The sequence below is a fragment of the Amborella trichopoda genome, chromosome 2, assembly GCF_054954075.1.
Source record: "Amborella trichopoda isolate Santa Cruz 75 chromosome 2, AtrichopodaSantaCruz75HAP2 v2.0, whole genome shotgun sequence".
Taxonomy (NCBI): Eukaryota; Viridiplantae; Streptophyta; class Magnoliopsida; order Amborellales; family Amborellaceae; genus Amborella; species Amborella trichopoda.
This window is the reverse complement of record NC_142337.1, coordinates 10,378,530-10,406,283: the sequence shown is the minus strand read 5'-3', so window position 1 is coordinate 10,406,283 and position 27,754 is coordinate 10,378,530. Positions and strand designations below refer to the sequence as shown.

The 27,754-nt window shown below is 35.1% G+C and overlaps 2 protein-coding genes across 6 annotated transcripts; one reads left to right on the top strand and one right to left on the bottom strand.

The window, feature by feature from the left end:
- Window positions 1–1,349: 1,349 nt before the first annotated feature.
- LOC18447911 (Pseudouridine synthase family protein) lies at window positions 1,350–17,709 on the top strand. 2 transcript variants are annotated; one of them, XM_006857996.4, is made up of 10 exons: window positions 1,350–1,859; window positions 3,176–3,304; window positions 3,470–3,724; window positions 3,915–3,996; window positions 12,821–12,936; window positions 13,025–13,079; window positions 13,216–13,327; window positions 15,789–15,958; window positions 16,214–16,510; window positions 16,753–17,709. In XM_006857996.4, exons 1-9 carry the CDS (start codon window positions 1,624–1,626, stop codon window positions 16,490–16,492), a joined length of 1,434 nt encoding a protein of 477 aa, XP_006858058.1. In that variant the 5' UTR covers window positions 1,350–1,623; the 3' UTR covers window positions 16,493–16,510; window positions 16,753–17,709. The 2 variants fall into 2 exon arrangements, 1 of the variants encoding a protein (XP_006858058.1); XR_016049112.1 differs by having other exon boundaries at window positions 1,353–1,859; window positions 16,189–16,510.
- LOC18447910 (beta-glucosidase 18) lies at window positions 16,791–27,585 on the bottom strand. 4 transcript variants are annotated; one of them, XM_011630182.3, is made up of 12 exons: window positions 27,230–27,585; window positions 26,410–26,476; window positions 25,292–25,350; window positions 22,041–22,116; window positions 21,820–21,894; window positions 21,590–21,677; window positions 20,859–21,111; window positions 19,976–20,091; window positions 18,618–18,867; window positions 17,573–17,675; window positions 17,373–17,481; window positions 16,791–17,219 (listed from the first exon to the last, which is right to left on the bottom strand). In XM_011630182.3, the coding sequence occupies exons 1-12, from the start codon at window positions 27,356–27,358 to the stop codon at window positions 16,988–16,990; spliced, it is 1,557 nt and encodes a 518-aa protein (XP_011628484.2). In that variant the 5' UTR covers window positions 27,359–27,585; the 3' UTR covers window positions 16,791–16,987. The 4 variants fall into 4 exon arrangements, 3 of the variants coding, with proteins under 3 accessions (XP_011628484.2, XP_088714067.1, XP_088714068.1); XR_016049111.1 differs by lacking the exon at window positions 17,573–17,675; XM_088857941.1 differs by lacking the exons at window positions 22,041–22,116; window positions 25,292–25,350.
- Window positions 27,586–27,754: the final 169 nt, after the last annotated feature.

Genomic DNA, 27,754 nt, shown 5'->3' with positions numbered 1-27,754 from the left:
AGCTAGTCCAGAACTCCAGATACAAAGTCGAGAGAAAGAAATCACTGTGAATTCAAAGAGAAACATCAACCAAAATAAGAAAATAGGAATGTTTGAAGGTACAGTTATTTTGAAGCACATCATCCAAGGTTAAGGCAGAACCTTCGGAGCACACAGATTTGATGAATTTCAGGGCAAAAACAAATGATCAATAACTTGCCTTAATGGACACTACATTTACTGTTGTGAAGGACGTTTTACCAATGGAAATTTCAAGCATTTGCAGTAAAAAAGAAATGGGCAACAAAAAAGTGAGTTCACCCTCTGATACTGGTGATACAATCCAATTCAAAGATTCAACCATCTCTTAAAGATACATTATTGCTGGCATTATATGTCGATACTGGTGATACCATCCAATTCAAAGATTCACACACAAAACCTCCTATAGTTTCATTGGTGATTTGCCTTCATTACTGTTTCTTCGCTGATTTCGTAAGAACATTTTTTATAATCGTTGGGGTTTTTAGCATATCAAAGAGTCTCCCTCACTAAGCTTCCATTAACGTGCTCCACTATGACGGTTATAATGATCTCCATGTACAAAAGATAAATGGTATCTTTATAGACAATCCTATTAAACTTTTCCTATCAAATGAATGCATATGGCATATTCATGCAAGAGCACACAGAGCTGGCCAACGAGCTACTTCAAGAGATCTTTTTTCAATATGAAATTATGAAATCTACCTAAGAATCAACAAATGCTTATTTTGTATATATCTTTTTTTGAGTTTTTAAACACTCGTATCTAACATCTAAAGATTTGATGGTCTCTATTCAATCTACATATGTTCTATTTTCAGATACATGTAGAGTGTTTGAGGTTTTTTGTTTTTTATTTTCTAATTACCTTTGGGTTGGTTGCTAGATTGAGACTTGATTTATTCTAAATCACTACAAATCCATATCCACCTCAACAAACCCATAAATTTAGAGCTCCAAAAGAATCTGCTGATTTGATAATCTTGAAATGGGCAGTCCAAAATAACGTATAAACTAAACCATCTTTAAGGACTAATTCTGGTATGGAAAATTGTTTCATGAGTAGGGGGATGGATTTATACATACATGTCCCCTAGGTATAAAGCATTCATTTTAAAAATAGATGTAAATAGGTTGTTTATCTAACAACAATTGCAATTAATAGTCCAAATGTTTTTTTTATAAAACTATCGTTTTAATTTTTAAATTTTATTTATTTATTATTTTCGTGATCTCCGTGTTAGAGATTATATGTCGTTAAAAATTAAGTAAAAAAAATCCATCTCAAAAACAGAGTTTTAAGAGAACTCATTTCTACATAGACTCGTAGAAATGATCGTTTTTTTATATTATTTGATCATTCATATGATAGACTGTCACAAGTTTCGATCCGCAATGCATCTTATATAACCCTAGACTTGGGTCTACCTCGCTTCCCATCACCGTTCCATCCACATTGCACAGTGAGGATTCAACGCACTATTCAGTGGGAGCATTCCCTAAATTTAAATTCACTCATTGAGCTTGTGGATCATCTCTCTCTCTCTCTCTTGGCTCAGTTCTAGGGGCTCTCTGAGTTCAGTTTATAGGGAGGGACAAATGGGCACTCTGAATTCTTCTTCTCTCCTCTTCTCTCACTTGATCACCTCCGTGTGGTCCTCAAATTGGAGGCAAATAGTGACCCCAAGATCGCTTTCTCTCACTAAAGTCACTGCCCAGTTTCTCACTCATTCATACCGCCCTGCACCATGCTCTTGGAGCTTCACCAAAAGACTGGTTGGTTCTACCTCAATTACACAGGCCAATACTACAATCAGCACTTCTCCATCCAACGTGTATTTCCTTTCTCATTTCTGTTCTTTTTTTTTTCTTTCTTGTCCTTCTTTTTGTTCCAATTTTCTTAGAAATTAAATTTTGGGTTCCATGAAAATGTCAAACAAAAGAGAAAATATTACTTTGGGTTTTCTTAGTTAAATTTCCGGCTCTGTTTTGCCCATTATTACTAACATTTAATGGAAATCTCGATATGAATGGTGATTCTCTTAAAGCAGGATGCTTTGTATGGGAGCGGTATTTATGGTGACTATTGATACAGTATAATATTTGTAGTGGCCATTGTTGCAGGGTAATGGAATTTGAATGTGAGTTTATTTGGTATACATTTTTTAATGCAGCTGGGTATGTGAACTAGAATGTGGGTTGATGTAGGACACATATTTATGTACCTGGGCATTTGAATTATGGAATACAGCTAGTTTATTCAGTTCGGTTTTATTGATTTTCTAACTCAAAGCTGAGTTTATGAGAACCCATGACGGACAAGAGCATATGCAAACCTAGACGCCAACTGCCATAGCTTGTGCATTGAGTTTTTCTAGTGCTTAAAAGTTACAGATTTTATCTTCATCTATTCTTTTTACAGACGAATCGGTTGTTTGAGTTTGATCTCTAGGGAAATGATATAGATTCGATTAACAGTTGTGATTAATTTTAACATATAACTTGACCATATGTGCACTGAGCAAGGATGCTCATGTTCCCATTCTGACATGAATGTAACAAGTGATAGATAATAGGTTTGCTGAGATTGTATCTTCCAATGTGTTCTCGATATACAAACAACAGTCTTTATTGTTATTGAGTTAATCTCGTACTCTTTTTACTGCATTAAGTACCTTATACATGAAGTCTATGGCTTGACTCAAATGTTCTATTTGTTGAAATCCTCATAATTGGGACGCAAACAATGGCGTTGCTGAGGTTGCATCTTCCTATGTATTCTCGATATAGAAACAACAGTCTTTATTGTTATTGGGTTAATCTCGTGTTCTTTTTACTTCTTCAATAAAAACCTTTTACATGAAGTCTATGGCTTGATTCAAATGTTGTGTATTTCTTAAATTGTCATTGGGAAGTAAAGATGTATAAAACCACATGCTTCAAAAACTACTTTTTCCATCCTTTTAATATTCCTTTTCATAGGTCATATTACTAAATCTTTATCACGGGGTCCTATCTATTTTATGGTTTCATTAATGCTAGAAATGAGCATTTGCAAATTTACATGAACATTTATTTATACTCCAAATTTAGAACATTTGGTTACTTTTAAACAATCCTTAGTACCCAAACTAAAAGCCTTGTATTACAGCTATCCTGGCTACACTAGCCTACTTCCGTGCCCATCAAAAAATGGACCACCAAGGATTGAACACCTAATAGTCTCAGAGGGAGGGCCTGTTCTTGACTATATATGCAAAGCTTTGGACCTCCCCACTTTGTAAGTTTGAAATCCTCACTCTTCAGGAGCTAACGAATAATGATCGATATCATTTTTGTTCAAGGTTTAGTTTTCAGCCCAAAAGTTTATTTTATTGAACAATACTAAAAAAAAAAAAGTTTATCTTGTTGAATTGAGGAGTCTAAAGTTATAATACATGTGAAGGTTTGTTGCAGATCTCATCCATTTTGGAGCAGTTTATTATGCATTGGTATCCCCTGAGCCTCCTCCAAGTGCCACCCCTGAGCAGGTGAAATTGTTCAAAGAAGCGACTGCACGATCGGTTTTGAGGAAGCGTGCATCTCTCAAAGGGAAAACTGTAAGGGAAGCACAAAAGACTTTTAGGATAACGCATGCTAATGAATTTGTGGAAGAGGGGACTTATCTACGAGTATATGTTCACCCAAAGCGGTTTCCGAGGTAACTGAATCAAAACTACTTTATATATATGAGATGTTGATGTTGTATTGGTTGAGTTCTATGTGTAATTGATTACAACAATTAGCCCCTGTTTTCGTGAAGCAGTTATCTTGTTTAGTTGTTGTTTTATCCGATATAGAGTAATTACATATCGAGCATGATGTGAATTAATTTTGTGTTCTCAATTCAGATGCTATGAAATTGATTGGAGATCAAGAGTCATTGCAGAGACTGAGTCATATGTTGTTCTTGACAAACCTGCTGCAACAACGGTTAGTACATTGTTCTTTGCTATCCCATTGTCTATATGTTTGAGGATGTGCGTCCAATCCCTTATAAATTGTGCATTATGTGCATGAGGGTTAAATTTTCATCTCGTGCAAGGATAGATCTGATGTTTGTAGTGCACTGTACACAGGTGTGACGTAGCATTCAGGTCTGCATGGCTTTTCATGTACCACTAAATTGGAGTTTGAATAATACTAGGCTTTCTTTTTATAATGAGATCTTGAACGTACTCCTGTATCTTTCAAATTTGTAGCTTTCCCTTTTTTTTTCTCGAAATGTTTGGACAATGCAATCCGAATGCATGAAATATTCGGCATCTGGACTTATGCATGCATGATGGACACGATTAATTTTATTTTAAATTCAAGGGCATTAGGATCTTTCCTATAGGCGAGGCGAGTTTTGGGCAAGTCAGTTGTGTACATCATATTTTTTTTTAGTTTAATTCTATTAATACATCGAATCTAAATTAAATGTGCCGAAGTGTCTTTTTGGCTAGTAGTACCACCTAAAGTTCAACCCGACTAGGTTCGAATCCCCATACTAGCCACCTTTTCCCACCTTTGAAAATGTCATTTTTTTTGAAGTTTTTTAAAAAATTTAACCCCCCGCCCGAATGGAGGTCTACACCCCTTGCAAAGTGGCGGATTTATGTGGAAAGCAATAACCAACACGGCAACTGTTGCTTGATGATAAAAACGTGGGACTTCTAATTAATATATATATATATATATATATATATATATATATATATATATATATATATATATATATATATATATATATATAACTGGATTTTATCTTCTTTTTCTTAAAAAAAAAAAATGAACTGGACTCGGGCGAGTTACACAGACTCGCTCGAGTAAATCGCCTCGGCCGGGTCTCGAGTACCTTGGCCGAGTCGATTTTTTGAACACTGGTCATTTTTATCCTAAACAAATTAGGAAAATGTTATCATAGGGCTGCAACCCTACTACAATAAATCTGTAACCCTCCACACCGTCAATTACTTTGGATGGTGCGGATTTTCCACCAGCGTCAATGAGTGTAATTTGGCCACCTAAACCCTTGGTTATTTTTATCCTAAGCAAATTAGAAAAATTGGATCGTAGGGCTGCAGCCCTACTACAATAAGTCTTCAACCCTCCACACCATCAATTACTTTGGACGGTGTGGATTTTCCACCAGCGTTGATGAGCGTAATCTAGCCACCTAAACCTTTGGCTGCCATTTTAATTTATATATATATATATATATATATATATATATATATATATATATATATATATATAGGAAAATGCTGAGATTAGCCACTAGCTTATATGAACATATGAGCCCAACAGCCCAGATTGAATCCGGGCCGATCTAACGGTCACGGCCCCATTCTGTATTTTAATTTTAATTTTTTTCTACAAATCCAAATAACTTGAAATTTTAGGCATGTGTTTTTCAAAAATAGGAGAATCTAATAGAAATATCAAAAAACATAATTTTCAAGAAATAAATTGATCAAAATACCCTTGAAAAGTTTCGGGTGTATTTTGGTCAATTTATTTTTTACGAATTATTTTTTAAATATTTTTATTAGGTGCGTCTTGATGAGAAGAATAGACGCCTAAAATTTCAAGTTATTTTTAGATTTGTAAAACAAAAATTAAAATTCACATACGAAATGAAGTCGTGATTGTCAGATCAACCCAAATTCAATCTAGGCCGTTGGACTCATCTGTTCATATGAGCTAGTCGGCTAATCTCAGCATTTTCCATATACACACACACACAGAGAAAATCAATGCAATATGTGAGATCCATTCTCTCAAAATTCAATTCATGACTGAAATTTTGATTATGAAATCATGTAAACAATAAAAGTCAGAGACTAAAACCCTCTCCGTCCCCCTCCAACAATTAAATTCGCCAAAATCCATCTCCTATTTTGGACTAAAAAAACCATGGCAGGCTCACATAAATCAATTTCATAAAAAATCCAAATTCTCCAATAACAAGGAAAGAAGCAGAAAACAAAAAGAAAACCAAGCAAAAAATATATATTCAGAAAAAAAAAAACCAACATGCTTTTTTATTGAAATTGGATTGGAATGACAATTGAAGAAGAGGCATCTGGTTCAATTTCTGGCCTATCTCCAGCAAAATCTGGATTTCTTCAATCGATCTGACAAAGAATGAAACTCCAAGTTCTATCTCGGTATGATGAAACAGCAAGGACATTATTAAAGAATTAAATAAGAAGATCACTTACAGACTCTAATAAAAGGGAAAAACACTGGAGAATTTCTCGAAATATGGGAGAACTGTAGAAAAACTCACAGAGAAGGGAGAAACCCTAGAAAAGAACTAGAGGTGATGTTCACTGAGAAATGTTTGATAGAGGGGTAGACGTTTAGAGAGTAAGAAGATTGTGGTTGAAAAGAAAGAGAGAACCAGTTTTCCTTAATGGGTAATGTGCAAAGTCTAAGTCATCCAAATAAATGGATAGTGCCGATGGCTGCGGCATAGTTGTTGAGTGCAGGAGGAGAAATTGTGAAAGACTAAAAGATCCCTATGGTTGAGAGGTTTGTCCATACAACGCATGTATTAAGGATTGAAATCACCAAATATTAGGGATCTCGATCCCAATTTGGGATGTCAATCAACCTTTTGAGGATCTTGCTTCCAACCATAAAAGGCAAATATAGTCTAGGTTTATATATACTCTTTAAAGTATATATCTCTTTATTTGTAACCAGTAAGAATGCAACTATATTAAAAGTATGGCCGCATGGCTTACTTATTATAAAAAAGAAAAGAAGAAAATCATCAGTGACTGATGATTGTCTTTGGTCTTTAAGGTGTATATTGAGATCCCATAATTTAATAATCAAGGTCCCATGCAGGTCCCTTTGCTAGTGAGTAGAAGCGAGATTCTGGAGTGGGATCACTGCCTAGGTTGGGAGATCCTGGCAACTATAGGCTGCATCCCTAGTTCAATAACTAGGGGTGCAGACCTATAGAAAGTGCATCCCAGATGTTAGAAGCAGTATAGCTATCAATATGCCTAAATTAAATATGCGATGGTATTTACTTTTGGGTAGGTAACTATATAGATGATCCTCCAAAAAGTACCATCTCTGTGTAATATAACAGGGGATGACCTATGTGTCATATAATAGGGGATCAAATACGGTAGGCATGTTTTTGTTTTAAGCATACTTGGTGGAATTTCTGCTGTGATATTGCCACCCGCGTTTCGGGTTGGCAGTAGCAAGAAAACATATGATGATAAGGGAAACATTGGTATAAATTTAATCCTATCCTACTGTAAAAGTGATAACAATTTAAAGTACACTACGTTAGAAAGTGATAATTATGAGTTGCCACATACCATTAGTTGGGGAGCAAAGAATATTAAAGATGCTATACTGTAGACAAGAAAATGGATGCCCGATTAAATAGGCTAAGTTAATGGCCATATTCACGAGCTGGCATTGTGGGTCAGGTCAACCTGGTAGAGTTTCAGGTTTGACCCAGTGTGTTTTTTCAACCATGCCTAGAACTATAGGTATTTTGGGTTTCTAGTTCTGGAAAAACCAAAGTGCTTCATATTCAAAAAAAAAAAGACAGACCAGTTGCTTCTCATTGATGCTGATCAACAAAATTTTGAGATCCTCAGTTTGTAGGGATCTTGAAGAGTGGCAAAGAACTGATGAATTTTGAATAAAAATGGCAGAGAACTGTGCTTGGATAATGATGATTCTGAAGCAACAATTTTGCTTCAAAATTAAGGACATTGTGGCTTGTTTGGAGTAAATTTCATGTCAGGAGGACTTCCAGGCAGCAAGGACCTCCATAATCAGAATCTTGGGACTCCTAGCTTATAGGTGCCTCAACTACTAAACGTGCTGGGACTTGTAAAGTATATAGGAAACCATGACTGCGACGATGTGACATATGGTTATACATGATTCACCAACTTAATTTAGGACAATTGATGACTGTGATCATAATAACCCCTAATTTGCACATGACGTTCTTACATGAAGGATACATACGAGTTCGAGTGCTAAGACTTGGTCATTATTGTTTTTAGCAAGCAAGGCAAGTTCTTCAATAAATTTTAGGGAACTCCTTACTTATGATTGTTTTTAGACTGTTTCTGTTTTGATATTTAGTTAGTTTTATTTTATTTTTTGTTTCCTGATAGAGCTATCTATATAGTTCAGAGGCCTAGTGGCATTAAGTTCCATTAGAAGCATAACAAGGAGTAGGATAGGACTCTAGAAGCTTTCTTCATTATAACTAGCATGGGCAAGAATTATTGTTTTCTTAGCATTTTTGTATTTATAGAGGTGCAATGGCATTGGGTGATAGTAAAATCTAGCAAGAAATGTTTGAATCATAATTATGATAACTTTTAATAATTAATTAAAGGCTTGTTTTTGTGTCTTGGCTAGTAAGAGTGTAGTTGCGCTATCTGTCAGTGGCCTCTGCATAAAACATGGGTACAATGATCTTGGGTTTCCCATACTCAAGCCACTCACAAATAGGAGTTCTATTTGTGGGTGGTTCATAAACATGGGTGACATGCAAAGGGGCCTGAATACCCTGTGTTGATTACAAGTGTCAAAGCCGCTAAAAAGCCTTGTAAACCACATTTTGGGTGGTTTCCAAACAGCTCCTAATTCTTCATCCTTGGATCATTGTTATTTAGTTTCATTTGGTAACTTTCGTCTATCATATTGGAGGGCACTCAGCTTGCATCATGCTAGAGAAGGCATGCAGTAGGGACAACTTCTAGCAAGCCTAGCTTAGGAAGGGAACCATGTTGTGGTCTGCGACTCCCTCCAGGCTCACTAGGTGTGGCTTAGAGGCACTTCTCCAGAGAATTCAATCTCAAAACAATAACATGCTTGGCATGAGTAGCTTAATGCCTGTTATTCTTGTGTTCATCCTTAGAAGCAACCATGGTACTTCAGTCTGTGATGATAATATCCTTTACTGATTTATTTTTCATATCAACCAGTGTTTGAAAGCTCTCCAAGTCTGACTAGGACACAGATCCCCAACTTGCTGGGGCTAGTTGGTAATGATACTCACCCTGTTCACTGCAACTGCGGTGAGTACCTGTCCGACTTGGGTGATCCCACAAAACACGTCACAATGGTACTTTTTATATAAAAGGGAATGGGGCGGGCTGGCAGTTGGAGAAATCTGACCCCCCTATCTTCCATTTTATTCATTGTTTGTGGTAGGATCTCTATTGAGATTCACACCTAGGCATATTTTTCCATCCTCTATCAAATCCAAACATCAAATTCAGCCAAAAAAAAAAAAAAATTCAAATTGGCATGATTCTCTTTTTGAACCAAGGTCTGGTTGAAGTTTTTCTTTGCTTGATTTCTGAACCCTAGTGTGATCCACCCAGAAAATGCATCCCATAGACTACTTGTGTGTTTTCTACTAAATCCTAGGTTTAAATTTCACGAAAAGCTCTCAAAATGTTGAACTTGTGAGATTTTGAATTTTGAAATAAGGTTTAGCTGAAAAATTCAACAACTTGGATTAGCTTTTTATCAATTTTCATTTTGTATATAGTTTTTCTTTATTTTTTTATGATTCTTCCTTCTTTTTTATTTTTCTGGATTCCCCCAAATTTTTTGGGTTCTTTTAGCCTCTTTGGGGGACTTGGTCCTTGGATTTTTTAAGCCTTTGGGACTCAACAAGTCATGGGATCTTTTGAGGTTTTTTGCTGGACTTCGCGCGTCCACTCTGGTCTCATGGAGCTGACGTGCTCTGGGCACTTTCGGGATGTAGTTTGGCGTTTGAACAGTGAGGTCGACGTAGCAGCAACAAATGAGGGTGTGAGAACAAACGTAATTCAGGACATATTCAATGAGCATTTGATGAGGAGAGACACCAACAGGAATCTTGAGGGAATATAGAAGTTAATATTATAGAGCTTTTCACACCACAGGTGCAGAGGAATACTGCTTTGAAACAATAGAGATAATGTAGATTTAGAAATGTGGCAATGCTTACCACCACTCTATTGTAAGTCAGAGTAATGCTTGAAATGCTGTTGCAAAATATGGTGCAAACTTTCAATTGCTTGAGATCATATGAAATGAATAATGGAAAAGAAGTTTCATCTCCATGATTTTAGCGTTTAAGTTCCCTACTCATTGTGTTTCTCTACAAACCAATTTAAATTGCTAAAATTTAGGAAGTAATTTATGCTCGAGAAAGTAAATACACGTAAATCAGAAGGGATACCTAGCAATGACTCTAGTCTGAAGGGAGGCAAGCACAAAAACCCTCACATCTGTAATTAGAAGCTTGAGAGGATGTATAGTTTTATATAACATAAGGTTTAGGTGCATCTGAGGACACATCCATCCTAGTGAATTCACCCTTCCGAAGTCTATCTTTACAGATCTATCTTCTCAACTGCCATGGTCATGAATATGAAAAAAAAAAAAAAAAAGGGAATTTTGAGCCTTAAAACTGCTCTATTTGTAACCTTCTTTTGGACTGTTCATTTCAAATTCTTCAAATATCAGAACTGTGCTGTTTTTGGAGCTCTATTATTCATGGATCTTAGGGGGAAGGGGATTTGCATTGAGGTTGGATGTCTTTCAGGTCCTAAAACCTTTGAAAACCAGTGCGGATGCACGAGTTGACAGGCTCCTCAAAAAAATTTCCTTCTATTAATCGAAGAAAAATCAATTATTTATGTTTCCAACATATTATCCTAAAAAGTACATTATTAACAGGAGTAAGAAAAATAGAAGAAAAATCAATTATTTATGTTTCCAACATTTTATCCTAAAGAGTACATTATTAACAGGAGTAAGAGATGTTATGTAGATTATTGATAGTACAATAAGTACCATTTGTGGGAAACGAGTACCAATTAAGTGCTGGATGGAGGAAGGAAGAACAACTAGAGCATTGATCTTGATCATATCATCCTTGAGGGCACAAAGATGCTCTTCATTTTGTTGAGTTATTGTAAAATTGGTTGAGAACTCCATTTGAAATTTGACATTTGAGTTGAAGGTGCATAAGTACAGCCTTTTGTTGCTAAGAGTAAGAATTGGGGAAGCACTGTTCATGAGATTTCTGGGGAAGGAGTTGAACTCAACCAAGATAAGTTGGTCTCGAGCTACCCTTGCATCATATTTAGATTTTTGATGATGGAAGTGATTTCCTTTCCATTGATCAAAGTATCTTCATATACAAATTCTTCTGGAGGAAAATGCCTTTAAATGTCACACAAGCTATGGACACAATCTGACCTTTGCAGTTACAAAACTTAGCCTGTGATAACTTAACCATAATGAGTTAGACTATATATTTAAAAAAGAAAAATAAAGATTGATAAACTATGGGAAAATTTGTTTTTGCAGAGTTTATGTTCATTCTTTTTGGATAAGTAATATATTTTATTGGAGAAAGCAAAAGCTAAAGGTCAGTGTAAAAAGAAATTCTGGAAAGTAAAATTAATTAGAGTGGCTTGAAAGCCCAATAGACAATCTATCTCTGCTAACAACCCCATTTATTAATTTGTGAGATTGTTTCCATGGTTATCTGATATAAACTAATAGTGTTAGATTTTGAGTAAAATTCTAAAAAACTGGCATGAAGATACCAAGGCTCTTTACCTCAGTCATTGAGGTGGGCTAATTCGGTTTGGCTCTTTATGTTCCCAATGCTAAAAGAATTTTGCCTCGGTCAAAGTCATTGGCTTACTTTGTCCCTCTAAAGGCGCTATTGGCAGATCGCTACCTGACTGTCAGGGAATTTTGTTTCTTCGGGTTTCTAACCAATCTGTCTATAAATGTTGATTGACAAATAGTTCCTAAAACATGCAATTTAGTGTTGGGGACTAGAAGACCAAGGCTTTATCATGGGTACATGAATTTAGATGTAAAGTAGACTTGCAAGTGATTGTACATAAATCTTTCATCTTCTATTGCAAATTTAGATGACTCTCTAATATAAATGATGAACATGATGCATGAATGATTTTTACAAATAAAAGAAAGGAATACAAATGATTTAGGAATACAAATGATTTAATTATTTGACATCTATTCATATTTTAACAAAATAATTTTTATTTTTCATAATTTTTCTATTTTTCAATTATTCCCATTTTGAAATCTGAATTGTTCTTTCCAATCCATGAAATAACCATTCTACCTTCTACCTAAGCCAAACTGAAGCAGGTTCTGATGTGAACTTCGTAACATCATTCCATAGGATTATACCGTCATTTTAATGCCATTTTTACAATATTTAAGTAGTCATGTTAAATGCCCTTATGAAGCAAGCAGAAATTCTTAGTCCTTCTGAGCCTGCCAAGTAATGATTCAGCATCAAATGAAGTAAAATCTATCATTCCCAAGAATCTGAGAAGCATCTAACATCTTTCCATCAACATTTTTGTAAAAAGCTTCAACCCCTATTCCTGGTCCTACTTTGCTATTCTAGCAACTAGAAATTTTTTGTATAAAATCTGATTCAGGAATCACAAGTTCTTACCCATTCCAAGAAAATAAAATAGAGCAACCATAAAATAAAATCATGAACTGATGCAAGCCTGAGACTTCTCAACTAGTGTTGGTATGTGCCCCCGATTTTTTTCCACATGAAACTGCCATGTAGGATATTTTCCCTTTAGATAATATATGAATGAGTTTGGAGGAAACAATGCAACAACTAAGAGTAAGGAATCTAATCCAATTGGGTTTAATCAATGTTTTCAAGAAATTGCATAGTAGCATTATCGCTTATTTGTTTTGTTAGGTGGGAGGAACACCATGTAATATCGAGGAATGCTGTGCTACATTTGTCTCTCGTGCTTTAGGATTGGATTTTCCTTTGAGGACTACTCATCAGATTGATAACTGCACCGAAGGCTGGTGAGATATTTCCCTTTCCATGTTGCTTGGAGTTTGACGTGCATAGAAGTTCACTACCTCATGATGTGTAAAAGCTATTTGGATGCAGTGTTGTATTTTCTAAAACGAAGGAATTCTGCTCGATATTTCATGGAAAGATCCGGGTACGTGCATATATGTTATCATCCTTATCGATTAAGAATTATGTACTATTGTGCTTCAGTGAAATTGGTAAGATTAAAAAATCACACTTTCCAAGCAATAAATTCATGATGCTTTGTGATCTTGCTATATATTCAGGAAAAACAGGTGAAAAAGTTGTATCTAGCTCTTGCCACTGCACCAGTGCCAGTTGGGGTAATTTCCCACTACATGCGTCCAGTAAATAGGGCCCCAAGAATCATCTCCAAAGGTAAATAACACTGGGTTTTACTACATACTTTAGGTGCTCTATTAGTTATACTCTGCCAAATTTTCTCCTTTGTGATTTAGACAATTTTTCATTTCCTTTGCAAGACTAGTGAAAAATTAATAACTATAGTTTCTTTGCGATTGGCACTACATTACATTTCTTGACTTAAATAGCAGTCTTTTGAAAAATCCATCCCTATCCTAGTTTTGATAGTTATGGGTTTTAAATTTTTCCATGTATTTTATCATGCAACTAATGGTTATAAGGTTGCATTTGCACAGTGACAAAGCCTGCAATTGTGAAACACCTCCCTTCTCTGACCATATAGATGCATTGATGTGGCTTTCTCCCATTCTTTGTAACACTCAATATCTGCCTACCGAAAATATAACAGGAATTTCCATTTTCTAAGGGTTGTTCTTCCATTTCTGCTACTTTCCTGCTGTTTTGTTTTGGAAAGATTTGGTGCCTGTGTTAAATATCTTAAGAAACATGCCCTAAAACAAAGATTTAACACAGGAACTTGTTCAAAATTTTAAATTACAGGAAGTTTAAAATCGTGAGGGGAGCTTAATACTCGACTCTTACAACCAGTAAATTAATTTGAGATTTAGTTGATTTAACTTTGCAAAATATAATTGTCTTGGGAAGTTATCAACTATCATCATGATCATCATTTTAGCCTTTTTCCAATTAATTGGGGTCGGCTACTTGAATCCTGGTTCTCCATTCTACTATATTAAAGGCCATATCCTCAGAAGTTGTCAACTATATGTCCACAAAAACAAGGATGTTTTTCACTGTACAGAGGGCAATTTCGTGATGTGTTGTATGGATTTGTTAACTATCCAGAAACTACCAAAATGTTTCTGTAATTGTAAGCAAGCATTAAACATGATATAGGGAGCTGGTCACTGACTTTTCCAATAATCCACCCAATACTTTTGTGGTCCAGTCAATCTTAGCAAGTATTGCCACGCATGTTCTGTGTGGCAGAGTCATAAGCAGTGGGTCAATAGTGAGCGACCAAATGGGCTCCTAACTGATGTTGCAAGGTAAATTCTTTAAACAATTGGAACTATATGTTTTTTGGCGATATTTTACTCTGCTGGGTTTTGGTCTGGTTAGGAGTTTCGCTAAACTATAGTTGACAAAAGATATAGTGAAATCAAACAATAAAAAAGATAAAGGCAAAGTATATAAAGAAAGAAAAACATATTTGACAAAAAGGACACAAGGGGCCTTGCCAAGATGATGAGGAGAAAACGAAACAAAAAGTTTCCAAACTGTCCATTGCCATCCATAAATTTATTTTGTATAAACTACTGGTTAATTTATTTGTATAAACTTCTGGTTTATAATACCTCACATTTTCATTGTCGTGTTTCAAAACTCTGTCGAATAACTCAGCGTCGACACCTTGCTAGGGCGAGTATTTTACATAAACTAGGCTCCTTAAATTCACTCAAAAAAAAAAAAAAATGGTAATAAATAATTAATAAATGATTTAAAAATGTGTCTCTATATAAGTTTAAAGTATAAATTGTATTCTATGAGACCATTTATTTTTGGTACAAGGAGGTCACAATCACTTTTAGCCAATCCAATAGATGAAAGTGTATTACAACATTAGAGATATGTTGTTCGGGAGTATGTGCGTAAAGGCCCTAAACAACGGCACAACCTCCACTATCCAATTTCAAATCTAACAGTCAATCATGATTGTGACCACCTTTATCAAAAGTAAATGGTCTCATTGTATACATTTCCTTTAAGTTATTTTATGGTGATTTGCAAATGTTTCTTATTATATGCTTAAATATTCAAAATTTCCTTTTTCTTTGGATTTTTCTGAATTGTTTCAAGCTATAAATCAATTTTTTTTCATAATCCATTTTCTATATGCTTTTTCCCATCTTTTCTAGCCTTGTAATGATGTTTATAACTTATTTTTCTTTTTTACTGATTTTTAGTTATTTTAATAAAAACTTTGAATTTGTTTTGGTGATTTTTTAGCCCTTTTTTGGCTCGTTCGGGATGCGAATGTTTCTTATTATATGCTTAAATATTCAAATTTTCCTTTTTCTTTGGATTTTTCTGAATTGTTTCAAGCTATAAATCAATTTTTTTTCATAATCCATCTTCTATATGCTTTTTCCCATCTTTTCTAGCCTTGTAATGATGTTTATAACTTATTTTACTTTTTTTTGCTGATTTTTAGTTATTTTAATAAAAACTTTGAATTTGTTTTGGTGATTTTTGAGCTCGTTTTTGGCTCGTGCGGGACTCAGCAAGTCTACTTCACCAAGTTACTCGGTTAGGGCAGGGGTTGAATCCCAAGCCCGAGCTGAGTTTATTAACATTGTTTCATAGAGATTGAAAACTTCTGGGGAAGGCATTCTCAATGTCTTTTTAGTGTTTTGTCTGTCTTCATGAACTTGATTTTCTTTCTTTATTGTAGATCATATTGGAGGATGGCATCTTTGCCAACTAGAGGTTCTTGAGTGCAAAGAGGTGCCATGGCCAAGGGCTGCAGTTGAAGCCCAAAATGGTGTGGAAGATTGTGGATGGCCCTCAAAAGACTTCGCATATGAATGCAAAATTAATCTTTTGACAGGTCGAACACACCAGGTATCCCGGTTCTTGATTGTATTCTAAACTTTTGAAAGATTCAGATTGGTATTTATTTTTCTCCTCTCATCTAATTCTACAAGAATGGCTCCAAAGCCTTTAAATGCACATATACCTGATAATACACAAATGGGTCTTGTGTTCATTTTTTCTTTAGTTTATTAGATTTTTGACGAGCATATCTTGTCTCGTTATTCAATAAGGAAAAATAAACATATTTTTGTCACCAGTGAATTGAGGTTGGACCCTATGCAGATTAGAGCACAATTGGCTGCATGTGGTGCACCCATTGTGGGAGACACAATGTACTTGCCTGCTTCAATAAAGGAGATTGCATTTCCAAATATCAACCCCTTCTGTGAGGCAAATTCAGAATCTATGTGCGATGAAAGCAAAGGGGAAGCTGTGGAGGAATGGATTGCTCAGCATGGGAAAGAACCCAATGCGGCAATTGGTCTTCAAGCATGTGAGATCTCTTGGGATGGTGGGGCATGCTTTTATACTGCCAGAGCTCCATGGTGGCGATCATTGTGATAAATAGGGCAAATTAATGTAATACTCTTTCTCTCTCTCTCTCTTGCATGCGCTTATGCATGTGTATGTGTGTGTGGATACATGCAAGAGCAAGCCAGATCTCTCTCTCTCTCTCTCTCTCTCTCTCTCTTACGACTATTGGTGCTCTCTCTCTCTGCCTCTCATGACCATTGGTGCTTGATAATAGTTTATCTGTGGCACTTGCACAAAAGAAAGGAATCGTAGTTTAGCTAAGGCTGATTGCATTTGTTTTATTTCAGGTACCAGCTTATCATTTGAGCCTGTAAAGAATCAGAACTTATGAAACTCGAGCTGATATTAAGTGTGGATCTTTTATGGTACAACAAGAAGAGAGTGGATGAGAAGGCAATGGAAGAGCTGGACCTTGTGCTAATAGCAACTATAGATTTATACATTCTTATCATGCTGATTTTCTTTTATAATACATCAAGAGGAAAGGGCAGGAAAGCAATGGAAGGGGTGGAGCTAGTGCTATTATTTGGAGGCAGCATAAGGCTTCTTAATGAGGGATTGTGTGTATGAAATGTTGTGGTGCTTCTTGTAGTTTTGAATGAAGCCTTTGTACCAATCAGCTGAGAGCTTTGGAGTCCTCTTGAATGTGGTGAAATCAACATGGTAAAGCCCAAATCTCATGTTGTAACCATTTAACCATTCAAAGTTGTCGAGTAATGACCACACCATGTATCCCTTTACATTTGCTCCTTTCCTGCATGCAACATAACATTGCTACGCTTCAAAGCATGCACATGTGAAATTATTCCCATGTTGAATCACTCATGCACATGTGCAGGAATGTACGAACATTCTCACACATGCACATGGTAGATCTCTCTGCTGCGAGAGAGAGAGAGAGAGAGACCTGATGGCATTTGCAAGGGACTCCAGGTAGCTGCCGAGATACTTCACTCTCTCAGCATCGTCTACAAATTCTTCAGCTTTGGCTTTTGGGGTGCTCCCTTGGGCATATCCTAACAAGAGAAACACTCAAATTTTTTCAGTTATGGGCAAGCAAAATGTATGCCTAAATGAAAGCAACTATCTTTGATTGCACTGTCTGACCATTTTCAGTAATGAACATGGGCAGATTGTTGTATCTTTCCTTCATGTACATCACGATCTTCTCCATTCCTTGTGGATACACATAGAATGTTGTCATCGCCGTCTACATGAATGAATAATAGTGCACACATTCTCAATGACTGAGGCAATTTACTTTCAACTTTTAACCCTAATATCAATCACAAACTCCTAAATCTATTCATATGCAACATGGTTACATTCATAGAAGCATGCATGCGCATAAATTACATACGATGCATCCATGCATAATTCCATTTTGTACATTTGAAATACATGCACGCATGCATAAATGCCTAATATCAGATACTGTATGTATATGCATTGATTGTACAATCTAGTAATTAATGTAAATGGTGGATGTATTTCATATTAGATAATCTAAAATGTGACAATATCTCTCATGATCTGTGTTGTAATTTATTGAGGGAATAGAACACAAATATTAGAGTTCTCTTGTTATCTCTATTGGGCCAAAGAAGACATTTATAGTTCCATGGGTGGGAAAAACTATCAACAATTATTTTTTACTCACTCTAAATAATCATATAAACTTAGGAACTTAAATTGCTAAGAATTAAGGTCAAATTAGTCATTTAGGTTATGAAGTCCATAAAGAGCATTGCAATTTCCTTTCATATATGTTAAATTCTAGGACTGTGTGATATCGTATATCATAGACTTTTTATCCCTTGATCCCATATATATAATGACTTTCCTTTTACTACCTTTCCTTTAATTTCTAGGCTCCCTAAAGCTTATGTGGTATAATTCATATGGTACATGTTCAAAAAACCCCTGGCCTATGAAATTTTTTAACAAATATAACCACATTTTATTTACTACATTTTGTATAAATTGTTAGAAACTAGAGATTGTGGTGTATTATCTACCATAGAACAGTGGCCATTCCTGGTAACCACTGACATTCACACATTTACTCAAAAAAAATTTGCTTCCATGTAGGGACATGATGAAGATGTATGTATGTATGTATGTATGAGGTATCATGAGGATGAGTGGTTACAGGTTCTCCGATGGGGATTCCTTCCCTTTCTAGTATCATGGAGTAGAACCCTTCAATGCTAGACATTCCATATGTACACTCAGAGAACAAGCAATCCTTAACATATAGGCTGGTATAGTGGTTGATCCCTATAAAATCCAACCCATTTTGCAGCTTCCTCCTTTCTTCCTTGGAAAATCGAGGCAAGCGGGAGCCCAGTATCTGCCTCATTTCTGGAGGATAATCCCCAAATACAATTGGATCCAAGAACCTGAAATCAAAGGAATTGGAGTTTTAATGAGAAGATTTTACTTGTTTCATCAGAATAAAGAGATTCTAACATGCACCTAATGCATTCTTGATGTAAGCCCTAATATATTGAAGGCCGAGGACGTAACCTTTATGGTCGTGTTTGGGTGGACTGATAAATGGGACTTCTAATTCTTTTTTAACATGTTAGTGCAGGAAATCATTAGCAACATGTCTGTTTCCCTCCCTTTTCGAACCTCATTTGTCTGAAAAATGCCACAGATTGCAGCTAAACATACATAGCCTCATGAGGGGGAAAAAGAAAAAAAAAGCTTGTTTAGCGCGTATCTAGAATCGTATTCCACATGAACAAACCTAAAGAGTTGATCCAAACTAGGCCTAAAGATATCTAGTGTACAACAAATAATATCACAATATTTATGGGCCACCATGTTACCGTCCTCTTACTTAGATAACATGCTACCTATCCCTGATTTCCTATTCAGGGTAGAGGGTTAACATGCACATTGGAAAGAGCAGAAGTGGTGTAATATAACCCCATAGCTTATCAAATTTGGATCCCGAACCACAAAACTACCTTTTATGTTGTGTCAATTTCATTCCTGTTCGGTTAAGAAAAGTTGAATACTTCGAGTTACATGACACAAAAATTTCTCTTGAAAATAATTTTACTTTATAAACAGAAAAGGTTTTATAAATGATACAAAAATTTCTCTTGAAAATAATTTTGCTTTATAAACAGAAAAGGTTTTATAAATGATACAAAAACTTCTCTTGAAAATAATTTTACTTTATTAACAGAAAAGGTTTTATAAATGCTAGCATATGAGATTCAAACTGTATACCAACAACTCTTCAACCTGTTTCAAAAAGTGTGCTAGTAGCTCCTTAAATGTTTGATGTCTATGGACAGTTTTTGGCCTTTGTTCAGAGTAGCAAACACGCCCCATCTGTCTGTTGCTCACATTGTTGATGAACTTCTAACTATTGCCTCAGGCCCAAATTCTAAACATTCTATTCTTTTGTATATAAGAAACTTTATTTATTTTCTAACTGGGGCTCATGGGAGTGTGTTTCCTTCTAGTTATTCACCAGTATTTACAACTTACCAGGCAGACTCGAATGCCAGGGCTCTTTGGGCAGCTATTCGATCAACAGGGGTGTCCTTAAGCGGTTCAAACCAATAAGAACAGATCACTATTCCAATGGATCCACCTTGCTTTTCCTGAAAATTTTCCCCCAAAATAAGGGAGGAAAATCAATAAGATTAAATCATGCAGCGTAGAACAGTTTCACGATCCATAAAAGTGAGATGCATCTTGATAAACTTTAGCAATTTTCAAGGGTTATTGTAGAGCTGAAGCCCCAAAAATTTAAGAAAAATGACTAAATCATCAATTATGTTTATAAAGAGCTAAACAAATCATCCCACCCCCCCTTTTCTCTAAGTACATTCACAGGAGATATCAAGATCACATATTCTAATTTTCAAACTTAAAACCATTCCATGGAGACGTACAGTCACAGGAGATATCGATATCACATATTCTAATAATGTTCAAACTTAAAACCATTTCATGAACATAAAGGTCCATTGAACTCCATTGAAGCAGATAGTAATTGGGCAATGAACCATTGCCTCATTTGGGAAGAGAAAAAGGGATTTTGTTTACATATGGTGTAAGAACATGATTTCAATTTTATTTAAAAAATAATTATTTGCTCCTCAGGCTAGCTGCTCTGATGGTCATGTTCAGGAAGGGACGGCCCTATACTGCATCTAGGACTTTCTTGGATAAGTAGATTAAGAGTTTGGATAAAAAGGTTTCAGAGGTACAGATGCAATATTTTGAGGAAACTGCTCTTTGCACTTCCTCTGTTTGCTACTTCTCACCCCTTAATCTAACTGCAATAACTACTAATAAATGAGAACATTCAAAAAACACATTGCTTAGAATTTAAATAATCAAAATTCTAAAAACAGTATTTTACTTGATACTTTCTTCGATAGATATCAACCGCAGTCGCATGAGAGAGGATGACATTGTGGGATGCCATGTATGGCTCGAAATCTGAGTCTCCATCTGTGCAGTTTCCGTAGGGCACAGAGCAATGGGCAGGTGGGTAGGAGCCACTCATGTACCCGAACCTCACCACGATGTTAGGCTCATTCAGTGTAGCCCAATACTTCACCCTGTCCCCAAACTCTCTAAAGCACAATTCGGCAAAGTGTCCGAAATCTAGCCTGCTCAAAAGTAAAACATCGTAAATTCATATATATAATACATGCATATTCACATACATAGGTATGTGGAACATCCATACATAGATATGTGCATATACCAACATGCATGAATGCATACATGTATGCATTCATATATATGAAGGTCCATGATTACATTAATGTGTAGAGCGCAGGTGGGTATTTGTCAAATCATCCACATAAAACTCTATTACACTAATAACTATGCATATATGAAGTTGCAATATCTGTGGGTATGCATGTATGTTATGTATGCAGCCATGTCATGTAGACTTATGATTTGGTGATTTATATAAGAGATATTGAACAAAGGTATGAATGCATTCGTGCATACATGCTTACATATGAACAAAGATACAAATATGCATGCTAGCATGTACACATACATACGTGAATGTATAGACGACTGCACAGGCATGAAATTTACATGCACAGATGCCAATGTTAGAAAATTGGGTACCTTATCAAAGGGCTGAGCCATGATCCATATCTGTTCTCTATCTCTTGTGGAATATCATAATGGTTTATCGTTACAAAGGGTTGGATTCCTATGAAAATATGATAATTCCGCAATGGGCAATGTATGTGTAAGCATAACCATGAAGATGATGGCATAAATCACAAAGGGAGATGAAACATGAGTAACTTTGAACTCCTAGAAAAAACAAAAAAGAGTTTAATTAGAAGTACCTTTCTTCACTAGTGCATCTATGAGCTTGTTGTAGTACTTGATGCCAGCAGGGTTTATGCCTCCAAATTTTCCTCCTTTATTTGAGATATAAAATATATTGAGAGAGTTGATTTTTATTTTCTTTATTTTATTTTATTTGTTGGGAAAAAAAAAGGGTTTTAGAGTATAACAACCTTGAATAATTCTTGGAACAAATTTTTCCTTAAAACAATGAACTCACTTGGGAGGACTCTTGCCCATGAGATGGAGAAGCGATAAGTGTTCACCCCAAGAGAATGCATCAACTCAATGTCTTCCTGTCATGTGCATAGTGCAGGTGCATGCACCATACGAATACATAAACTATTTTGTCTTGACAAAACTCCGCATTATGCTTGTGTGCCAACAAGCATTTAAATCTGGGTGCAGTTTGCATAGCGCTGAGGCTCTAAGCAATGAAAGTATAGCGCACCTTCAAATAATGTCGAGAAATGTGGTTTCAATATTGAAAATTTTTGTGATAGTGTTAAAATAAATTTTCATCTCTAATTATAAAATTTAAAACCCTTAAAAATAGTGTAGGTCGAGTAGATTTATGAAAACTTGAAAATCTTGAAAATCAACGGCCCAAAAATGCATTACAATGTACACTATTTCCAAAACATGAAATCTATTTTTTTCTCATGTCTATACATCTTGATGTTGAGATGATCAATTTGAGGATATTTGGACATCAAAACAACCTCTTCTAATGAAATTTTGGAGGTGGGTTTTAATTTGATTGTTTAGAGCCTCGGCTCTATATAAACTTTTTCCTTTATATATTCACATATACCCACATATTTGCGTGTATTTGTACGTAAAATGGGCATATGTCTATGGTTTTTTGGGCGTGTCAACGTATCAAAGACACGACACCAGTGTCAGTGTTTGTGTCCAGTGTTCGACTTTGGCTGTGTACTCAGTTTGAGTTCGAGTAACTTGGCCCAATTATGGGCTGAGTACAGTTCAAGCTAAATAATGTAAAAACATAATAAAAAATACAAAAAAGTTCAAAAAAAGTAAGAAATATATGTTCAAAGTAAGATTAAACAAAACACATCTAAATGAGATTAACATAGTAAAATAATAGATTTTGAAAAATCAATTTGCGATTGGAAATATTTTTAAAATAATCCAAAAAAAGGGAAAACGTGAAATAAGTATCCATCTTTGCCAAAATGATGGAACACTAAAAATATGTTATACATAGAATCCTTATTTTTTTTCAAAATTGTTATAATTATTTTTTAATCTTTTAAAGATTCCCGAGTTGAACACCCAACTCAGGATATTCTTGGGCGAGTTCGAGCGGACTCGCCTGAATAGCCGGACACTGTGTATTTGATACTTTGCTTCTCTTTTACTTCTTGCAATCTCAAAACTAGAATTTAACATCATTTATAATCCCAACTTTGGCATCTTTAAAGTCCGTAGAGATTGGCAATTTTAACCGTCAATCATATATGGAATATTGTTTCATGCATGGGGGATACAGTTCTATATTTGCGTCTCACGACGTACAAAGCATCAATCTTTAAAGATGGATGCAAATAGGTGGTCTATCTAAAAACCGTTGAAACTAAAGGTCCAAATTTTTCTTTACAAAATTATTATTTTATTTTAATCTATTTATATTTTCATATTCATGATCTCCTTGTCGGAGATTATATGTTATTAAAAATTAGGTCCCAAAATCCATCTCACAAATAAACTTTTAAAAGGTACTTATTTCTACATGGGCTCATACAAACCGTATCCAAGGCTCTAAAATCAATTTCCAACAGAGACAATAAATTTGAATCTCAAAAAATGATAAAGACCTTGTTGATACAAGAACACTTATTTTTAAGACGACATGGACGGTCTAGATAATTTGTTATAATATACACTATTTTTAGAGCTTGAAATCCTAAATTTTTTTCAACAACCATAATATTTAAGCCAAGATGATCCACTTAAAGGTTTTTTAATGCTTGAATTTCAATTTTCGATGAGTTATAAAGTGAGACTTTACTTATTTTGATCATAGTTAGCAAGTCGGGGAATATCAATATATCGGTTCACCATAAAATCAGAAATAAATCGTTTTTATTTTAAAAAGTCGGATGAAAAAATCAAGTAAAAAATACGGATCGGCAAAAAGACTTATGTAAAAATGTCGCAAATATAGCGGACTAGGCTCAAAAAATTGGAGTGAAAAATACGGATAAGTTTAAAAAAGGGGCACCTTATTTATGCTAACTATGATAATACTATAGTCATCTATTCTAACTATGCACCATACGAACTATACACCATACTCACCTTACTAACTATACACCATACTAATTATATCAATATGCACCGTACCATCATTTTATATTATATTTACACTTTTAGAGAGAGAAGACGAGGGGGGGGGGGTGACCGTTTCCTTTGACCGAGAGAGAAAGAGGGAGGTGGCATCGGAGAAAGAAATGCAGAGGGAGAGAGAGAGGTGGATGCAGAGAAAGAAATGGAGAGAGAGAGCGAGGGTGTGGGGTGACCATGCATCTCTCAAAGGAACACAGAAGAGCAAATTGGGTGACTTTCTTCTTAATCATAATGCTGCTGTCTTTTTGAAGCTGATGGTGAACTTCTTGTGAAGAAAATCAGATGGGAATCATGCCGTATTTTTTAATATGATGGATTGAATCAGGTTTAGGAAAAATCCCTTTGTATGTTTTTCCTTAGTTTATTTTTCCTAATATGTTCTTTGAGCTATCTTAATTTGGGGATTTTTGAGTTATGTTAAAATTGGGGATTTTTTATGTCATTTGGAAGTTCTCCATCATATTATTCCTCTATAATTTCTTTGAAATGTTGTTAAATTTAGGGATTTTTAAAAGCTAATGTTAAATTTATACTTCAATATAGACAGTGGTTCTCTTTCTCTAAAGCTTGCAATATAACCAGTGGTTCTCTTTTTCCTCTCTCTCTATATCTATCGATCTCCATACCCATCAAGCATTTGTGATGTAGTTCAATTTGGGGATTTTTTATACTTCTTTATCTCTGTTTTTTCCTAATTTCTTTGAGATGGTTATCTTTCTCTCTGTACCCATTGACGAGATCTTCTCTATCACATGTTTCTCTATGTGTGTACCATGGAGGACTATTGATAGAAACGTTTTTTTTAAATGACTTCTTATAAAAATTAAAATATCGTGTATTAAACTTCTTCATTAAAAAAGCACGATTTTTTTTACGTTCTTTTAAAAAATACGCAGTTTAAGACGTTTTTTAAAAAAACTCCGATTTTTTGAAAAAATCGCGCTTAAAACACCGATTTGCTAACTATGATTTTGATAGGGCCGCAACCCTATCAAACTATTTTCCAAATAACAATTATGCCCCAGTCAGAACCATTAGGGCGCGGCCGCGTGTCATGCGGAGCCAATAGGGCCGCGTGTAGAGTGTTACGTTATTAACCTGGTAACGATGGTACTCGTCAACTGCAAAATCTCCATTATCCCCATTAACGATCCTCCCTGCCAAACAACCCATATATATATATATATATATATTTATCAATCAAACCTTTGTCCTTTTGCTTTTTATTTTTTTAATTAAAAAAAAAATTAATGATCTGAGCCCTTCTACGGGACTCCAAAAGATCACTATTAAATTTAACATATATCTCTAGAAATATCAAATTTCACACCTATGGGATTAGTTTTTTTAGAGATATGTGTAAAATTTAAAGGTGATTTTTTGAGTTTTACACACATGGATGTGGACAGGTCTCGTATGATCGTTACTCTAAAAAACAATTTTTTTTTTTGGAGAAACTATTTCCCTTAATTTCCTTTCGAATCTATTTCGTATAGACAAGTAAACAAAGAAAGGGTCGGAAATGGGGATGGGGTTGTAGTGGTAGCCCACCCAGAACTTATTCGTCACGTCACAGTTCTCATTACCACCCTACTAACAATTTCAAAAAATTAATTCGTAACCTATTTGAAAACCCTACTAATAATTTCAAAAAATTAATTCCTAAATAATTTCAAAAAAAATTAATTCCTAACCTATTTGAAAAAACGGGTAGGGCGTGTCTTCTCCATTGAATTACCAAAAAAAAAAACCTCTACTAACAATTTCAAATAATTAATTCCTAACCTATTTGAAAAAACGGGTAGGGCATGTCTTCTCCTTTGAATTACCAAAAAAAAAAAAGAATCGGGTAGGGCGTGTCTTCTCCATTGAATTACCAAAAAAAAAAAAAAAAGATAAAAAAAGGGTGTTGTGGGGAGTTGAATGCCAAACCTAATCAGGTCGAGTCTGGGTCTCAAAATAAAAAGGATAAAAAAATTTATTTTATATTTGGTAATATATAGTTAATATTATTTTACTTGTATATTTTATACTTATACATACCATGTTCGTTCAGGTTGGGTTAACCCGGACCCAACCCAACCTGACCTGATGGCATCCAATCCAAACCCAAACCTAGACCTGACTTGTTGGGTTCGACACTTGGACCCAAACTTGAACGTGGTTCAGGTTGAATCAACCCCATTCCCACCCCTAAGAAAAAGTAGTCTCTTTACCTGGAATGTGAGAGAAGACATCCCAATTGCTCGGACCTTTGCCATCAGTTAAAAAGGCTCCTTCATACTGTATTTTTTCAGTAAAAAATAGTTAAAAAATAACTCTATATCCAAAGTCATAAACACCCCAAAATCAATAAAAATAACTTTGAAATAAAACACTTCCTATTTCTTCATGAACAGTTCAGACAATAAATTTTGGAGGGCAAAACTCTCTAATTTAAATAAGGACCCTATGCTCCTAGATTTAGCAATGGAAAGTGTTGGAAAGAAAACAGAAAACACCCACGGTCTCCCATCTTTCTATGTCATGTTGCTCCTTTTTAGTAAGGTTTTCAAGGTATTTTAAGTCATTCTCCCTCTCAGAGGCAAACCATTGCAGATTTTACAAGGTCTAGGCTCTATGAAAACAAAGTAAAACTTCATCTCGAATCTTTGTCTAGAAAGCACTTTGGGTATTGAAAAATCTCCATGATGGATCTAAAATCAACTTCTAACATTAGCTATAAAATTTGAAGCTCAAAAAATAGTAGAGATCTAGGGGATCCGCGAACACTCATTTTTAGGATGAAATAGACGATCTAGATGTTGTGCTACAATACACATTATTTTTAGAACTTGAAATCTCAATTTTTTTCCCAACCATAATAGTTAAGGCTGATCGATTTGAAGGTTTTCTAATACCAAAACAAGAATTTTTGGCAAGTTTTGAGGTGAGGCTTTACTTATTTCAATAAGATTGTAGCCCTATCAAAACATTTTCCATAAAAAAAAAAAAAAGATTATGTTGCTAAACGAGTTCATGCAATGTTGTAGAGACCTGGTACGCAGATGCTGCAGTGCCAAAAAGAAATCCCGGTGGAAAGCTTGTGTAGTCAATCTCACATGAAGCCCACACACTAAATAAATGGATCTGAATTATCAGAACAAGGAACCCCACCAAGCCCATCTCCTTCAAATAGAGAAACACTACAAGCAACTCTCTCTCTCTCTGTCTCTTCTTTGAATGGTAAAATTTTTTGATGAATCTCTTTCTCTTTCTCTGACTGATAAAAATGATTCTCTCTCTTCTTTGAATGGTAAAAAACTACAAAAAAAAAAAAATTATGAATCTTTCTCTATCTTTGAATGGTAAAAAACTAAAAACTTTTGATGAATCTCCATCTCTCTCTCTACTATGACAACAACTAAATGTACTTGTTCAATGGCAGGAGAGGAGAGAAAATGGGAAACAGTGGGGAGCATATTTATAGATTGTTGGGGTTGACGCATTCCTTGATTGATTGAGGTTTGCATGAATGAAGCATTTGTTGTTTGACATGTGTTTTTAATTATATCCACTTAC

Bases quoted from the DNA above. Each gene is read 5' to 3' on its own strand.
- LOC18447911 (XM_006857996.4), top strand. From the start codon at position 1,624: ATGGGCACTCTGAATTCTTCTTCTCTCCTCTTCTCTCACTTGATCACC. The intron at 3,997-12,820 runs GTTAGTACATTG...TTGTTTTGTTAG, and splicing joins ACAAACCTGCTGCAACAACG to GTGGGAGGAACACCATGTAA. The intron at 15,959-16,213 runs GTATCCCGGTTC...GACCCTATGCAG, and splicing joins TGACAGGTCGAACACACCAG to ATTAGAGCACAATTGGCTGC.
- LOC18447910 (XM_011630182.3), bottom strand. From the start codon at position 27,358: ATGGGCTTGGTGGGGTTCCTTGTTCTGATAATTCAGATCCATTTATTT. The intron at 21,112-21,589 runs GTACCCAATTTT...ACTTTTGAGCAG, and splicing joins TGGCTCAGCCCTTTGATAAG to GCTAGATTTCGGACACTTTG. The intron at 17,482-17,572 runs GTCAGACAGTGC...TTCTCTTGTTAG, and splicing joins CATGTTCATTACTGAAAATG to GATATGCCCAAGGGAGCACC.